This window comes from Haliotis asinina, chromosome 16, assembly GCF_037392515.1.
Source record: "Haliotis asinina isolate JCU_RB_2024 chromosome 16, JCU_Hal_asi_v2, whole genome shotgun sequence".
In the NCBI taxonomy this organism is placed as follows: domain Eukaryota; kingdom Metazoa; phylum Mollusca; class Gastropoda; order Lepetellida; family Haliotidae; genus Haliotis; species Haliotis asinina.
Genome location: NC_090295.1, coordinates 46,036,921 through 46,042,920, shown reverse-complemented (window position 1 = coordinate 46,042,920; position 6,000 = coordinate 46,036,921). Strand labels below are relative to the sequence as shown.

Here is a 6,000-nt window from a genome sequence, read left to right as displayed (position 1 = left end):
TATTTTGTACATAATTTAATATACCCAATTATCGTCAACTTGTACACACATGAATAAGTGTTTTGCAAAATGTTAATCAGGCAATAAGAGTAAATATTATTCCTAACGACCCTAGAGGCTCAGTGCCATTTACGAAGCCGTGAACAACGTAATAAAATACTATAAATCACCGTTGTTCAGTGCAATGAGTTTTAACCAAAATACCAAAAGTCAAACATCCGGTTGAAAGTAACGGAAAACGTCACACTCAGCTCACATAATAAAAAATTGCTCAAAGTTTGCAAAAGGTCTATCAGCAAGTATTATTATCCCAGTAGTTGAAATAACATCAATAGTCACATTCAGTACGGTGTTAGTCTTTACTTATGATATTTCCCCCAATTAATTACGATTCTGCACATACTGGCTGTATACTCAGTTCAGTGATATGTATTGATAGCTATGTGGTTAAATACGACATGAATCTGCCCTGTTAAAACAGCTCTATTCAAAGCCTGCGAGCGGTCGATACACTAGCGCTGCTGTAAAGGAGTACTGCTGAAGCGAAATTATATCGAGCAACATGGCTGATAGACTAACAAACGGGAGTAGCGGGAAGGAATTGGACTCAGGTTTAGTTATAAAGAACAGACTCTACGATCAGAAAACTGACGTTGAGCCCAATCGTCAGAGGAATTCACTGACTGAATGTTGTTGCAATGGGAATTGGGTGGAATTTACTCAAAACACAACGCTCCATGGACTCAAATACATATGGTTGCCAGGTGCCTTCCCAACCAGACGGTGAGTAAACTCGCCCACAGCGGGTATTCCCCTTACCAAGTTTTTACCAAGTTTTGGTTGTTTCGTATAGAACAAATATGAGAAAAGTACTTGTGGAAATATACTATAAAACTTTAGTGTTGATATTATCACCTAGTTAGCATCATCGTCGGGGGGTTTCGTTTTGGAACCTTTATTATTACTTCCGTAGACACGCGTTAATCTGGACAAACGAAAGTCTGGATTAACGAATGTCATGATAAAGATGTCCGTTTCTTTTGGCACAGGGTGGTTATATATATCTTTGACCAATAGTTCATAAATAAAACAATGCACGCATATGTTATGCTTGACGCGATCTCACAGTGCCTGTGATAATAGTACACTTGACTAACCAGCATGCATACTAAGGTTATCGCTTGTTATCTATAATTACTTGATTATTGCTAAAAAAAACTCAGTTGTTTCGACATGAGACAATTATTTCCACTATGTCACGCAATATTTTCTTCAACTAAAATTAACACATTGATGATACCAATATGATCAGGATCATGTATCATTGAAATGCCACGGTAGAGCCTATTATCCTTTAGCTATACTGATATATTCATAATTTATATGATTCTCTCCTCAGTACCCCACTGGGTAGCTAATGTCAGACGAACACCCTTAAGTCAAAGACTGTTGCATTGCGTTAACTATTGCAGGATGCCTGTTGAAACAGTTTGTAATGAGGAATACTGCTTTAACTCTGCACCAATCATACCACCCGGTGACATTTACAGGCGCCGCTACACTGCCCCCTGAACGCAGGTCAAATGCCAGGGTCAGCGCGGCCTGTATATAGAACCAGCATGTGTATCGTGTAATTACTTCAGATGAAGTTTTGTCTCTCTTACACAGTACCTTAAGCTACTTATAATTACAGGGTACGTCTGTACCTGCATAGAGCTTCTGTGTCGCTCAAACTGATGTACTTGCGTTCAGATGTGCATTTCGTTGCTAGTCTCATCTGGTTTGGGTTTTGTAAATTTACGTAAATAGTAATTAAAGTGAACATATAGTACCTGATGTCCGTAAATATTACAAATCTGATAGAATACGTATATCTCGTGTAACACTGTCGTCCCCCCAGTCTTTACTTGCTGTGTACAGAACTAACGACTAAGGCGAGGTCATAGATATATAGGTTGGTAAATTGCGTTAACTAGAAAGATAATTTCGCCATCGTTTACGTGCGTCAGGCTAATTTACCGAACTATGAACATGGTTATTTAGGGCAATGATGTAAACTTTTTGATCCACAGTACCAGTGAGAGTTTACGTGATCCATGTTCTAACGCGCCGGTCACTACTGTGGTAAATTAGTGGGTGCATGCATGCGCGTGTGTAGTCGGTCTCTCAGTCGTTAAACCACATTATTTCGTCTTCAACCAACCAGCCAAGTTTGTTTGTTTCTCCGTCCAGACACACCCCCGTCCAGACACACTCCGTCCAGACACGCCCCCGTCCAGACACGCTCCCGTCCAGACACGCTCCCGTCCAGACACGCTCCCGTCCAGACACACTCCGTCCAGAAACACCCCGTCCAGACACCCCCCCGTCCAGACACACTCCGTCCAGACACACTACGTCCAGAAACACCCCGTCCAGACACACTCCGTCCAGACACACTCCGTCCAGACACACTACGTCCAGAAACACCCCGTCCAGACAGCCCCGTCCAGACACACCCCCGTCCAGACACACTCCGTCCAGACACACTCCGGACTCGGTTATTTACAAACCGCAGTGATATTGATGGAATATAGCTGAGTGTAGCGTAAAACTACACTCACTCACTCAACATCCTCAAAATCGACCACCAGGCAAGTTAGCAAAAAGTACCTCAAAGTAAACAATGTAAACAATGCAAGACGTGTTTTGATCTAAACATCTCCAGGCATGTGTTTTGATCCCAAACGGAACACACATTTAGTGTATACTATCTAAACACATACAGGATACATAAATGAGACACAAACCTATTGCCAAAACACTACCTAAACTCAAAATTCAGCATGTTTAGTTTTTCCTACATTGCGACTTCGAAAACATTGCCTGTTGAACAAAAACTCAGCCTTTCCAAATTTGGGGTCAAGAAATGCGCGCAGGGTTTTGCCTAAACACACGTTTACGAGGGCTTGTTTAAGCGAATCTTGGCGTCATGCGGAACGGGCATCGAGCAACAAACTTTCCTCGTGTATTTCAGACACCCCAGGGGCGAAGGGGCAGCCCAGTGGTGAAGGCTTTCGCTCGTTACGCCAAGGACATGTGTTCAATTCCACACATGGGTACAAAGTGTAAAGCCCATTTTTGGTTTTCCCTGCCGTTTGATTGCTGGAATATTGCTAAAAGAGGCGTAAAACTAAACTCACTCACTCACTCTCTCACTCAGACATCACATGCCCTGGGCCACAAGGAGAGGTAGTGATGACAGCAATGGCAAGCACTTGACCACATCATATCTGGTTAGTCAGCGTTGCGTATTCCCACATGAAATATCCCAGAATACATCTCAGTATTCTAATGGACATTTAGTACTTCTGCTGGGAGGCTGTCGGAGTCATTTAACATACCCTTATTGATTATTTCCGCTGAAGACTTCACAATAACTTACAGTTATGACTGCGATGTACATCGTAACGAGTAAAGATTGACGCCGCACAGCCATCTAAGGTGCAAATAATGTGTCCTGATCGAAATTACGATAGATAACTCTGATAGTAGATTCTACCGTGTATGATTCATGAAGTATTTCTAATGTAAAAATTAATTTCAGTCAGCTACAACTGAATGTATGTCGACGGATGGTAGTGGCCGAAGACATCGTTTCAATACAATCGTAGATGTGTTCTGTCTTAGGCTTTCCGATTCCGTTTCTGATATTTCGGGTTTCCTATTCAGAAGAGTACCTTTATTCTGCGTATGCATACCTGCCAAGACACAGAGTACCTCGTTGTTTCTCCTTTGGGAATACTTGTATCATACAGGGATCCCTGTTGTGAAAAATCCCCCAAACCCGTGCCGAGCAAAGGTCAAAGAGCACGGCCATCATCCTGTGGCGCTAGTTATGTAGTGGCGTGAGCAAAAAGTTAAATCCATTATGGCGTCTATTGGTCCTTTTTGGATTGGGGGACTTCCAGACTTGGGGTGTCACAAGTATTTTGGAATGAAATATTTAGTGTAATTATGGAATGTGCAGCATTAAAACCTGTGTAATTGTAAAACCTAGTTATTTAACATGTTGTTTCTAAATGTCACTGTATATAACATTGCGTGATTAACAAATTCTAGGCGGGAAGGAATGGACTAAACTAACAACAATCATTTTATCATTGTTATATAATTGTTGAAAATATTCATATTTGAAAAGAAAGGGAGGGAACGGGTTGATTGTATCCATACATAATTCAAACATAAAATAAATAACACTAACTGTTGTTAAATTTATCTAGTTCTATGATGTGGATGTCTGTAAATATCCATGCATTCTACATTCTAGATACATGCTGTGGTGATCATACAACAGACACTCACTACTAATGCAATGGGGCGCTGGGGTAGGCCGGTGGTTGGAGCATTCACTCGTCACGCCGAAGACCTGGGTTAGATTGCCCAGATGGGTGCAATGTTTTAAGCCCCGTTCTGGTGTCCCCCGTCGTAAAATTGCTGTAATATTGCTAATACGGTGTAAAACTTGACTCACTCACTCACTCCAAGTTCTAGCTGCTTGCTCAGGTGAGAATACAACATGCAGTCTCAGCACATTTACAATGGAAACTGTTTTACTTGATTTTAAGCTACGCCTTGCCTGTGTTAACATGGGACTCCGGGAGAGAATATATCAGAGGTGTCTCATGCTTGTATCTACATGGAGGTTCCTCAAATGAGTAAAATGTTTTATTTGGTTTAAAACCATAGTGCGTTTGTCTCCACATGAGACTCCTCTATCTCTAGCTGTCTGCCCAAAATGTCCAAACCTTGTCACCCCTTCCACGAAACTCTTCAAGAGCAGCTGCACCCGCCGTGTTGTGGTCATCACTAGACCACCCCTTGACTATGTAACAACCCAATAGTGACCATCACTGGACTACGTCTTGGCAATGCAATGACCCACTTGTGGACTCACTAGACCACGTCTTGACAATGTAACAACCCAATTGTGACCATCGCTGGACCGCTTGTTGGCTGTACAATAACCCAGTTGTGGTCATAACTAGGCCACCTCTTGGTCTTGTAATAACCCACTTGTGGACATCACTGGACTACGTCTTCACAATGCAATGACCCAGTTGTGGACATCACTAGACCACTTCTTGTCTATGTAATAACACAATTGTGGCCATCATTGGATTAAATCTTGGCTATATAATAACACAACTGTGACCATCACTAGACCACCTTTTGGCTGTGTAAGAACCCAACTGTGCCCATCACTGAGCCTCTGGCCATGTAATGACAACATTGTGGCCACCACTAAACCACCTCTGGCCATGTAATGACAACATTGTGGCATCACTAAACCACCTCTGGCCATGTAATGACAACATTGTGGCCATCACTAAGTTACTTCTTGGTTGTATAATAACACTATTGTGGACATCGCTATATCTTGGCTATTTAATAGCACAGTCTGCCATAGTCCACATTCCTTCAACATATGGTGTTTGTGATGTGTTGATGAAGAGCACCACTGGGAACCGACAGAGACAATTGATTGATAAGATCTCCCGAGAAATGACAGGTTTGTGTCGCCTACCAAGTGCCTACTTGACTCCTGCCTACTGCGACACCTAAGTGTTGTAATGAAACAACGCCTGTCTCTAGAGCGGGAAGTCGAGGGTCGATTCCGTCATGCCAAGAGACGTTAAAAGGTGGTACTTGTTGATACTGGGCCTGGCCTTGACATTTATAGATAAAGCAAGGAGTAGTCGACTGGGTGTCAGTATGCTGTGTGGGGTATCCATGTCAAGACTCTTCTATAAACCCGGCGTAGACTAGACTTTCAGTACACACCACACGCACATCTTCATGCATGCACACATTCAATATATGAGTATTAATCAGTAATTTCATTTCACTCCACGTGGGTGTCGTCAAAACACTGCACTGTCACCCTGTATTGTTCGCCTCTTTTACAAAATTCCATCGTACCTGAATAATACAAAGAAATGGTTTCACACATAAGTGAAT

At 42.3% G+C, this 6,000-nt stretch overlaps 1 protein-coding gene across 2 annotated transcripts in view; it reads left to right on the top strand.

The window, feature by feature from the left end:
- The first annotated feature begins 427 nt into the window (after positions 1-427).
- Positions 428-6,000, top strand: part of LOC137268183 (uncharacterized) — a 42,068-nt gene continuing 36,495 nt past the window's right edge. For both annotated transcript variants that reach the window (XM_067802714.1, XM_067802715.1), the window contains exon 1: positions 428-783. In XM_067802714.1, the coding sequence (XP_067658815.1) occupies positions 563-783 (221 nt within the window). In that variant the 5' untranslated portion in view covers positions 428-562. The remainder of the gene's footprint in view (positions 784-6,000) is intronic.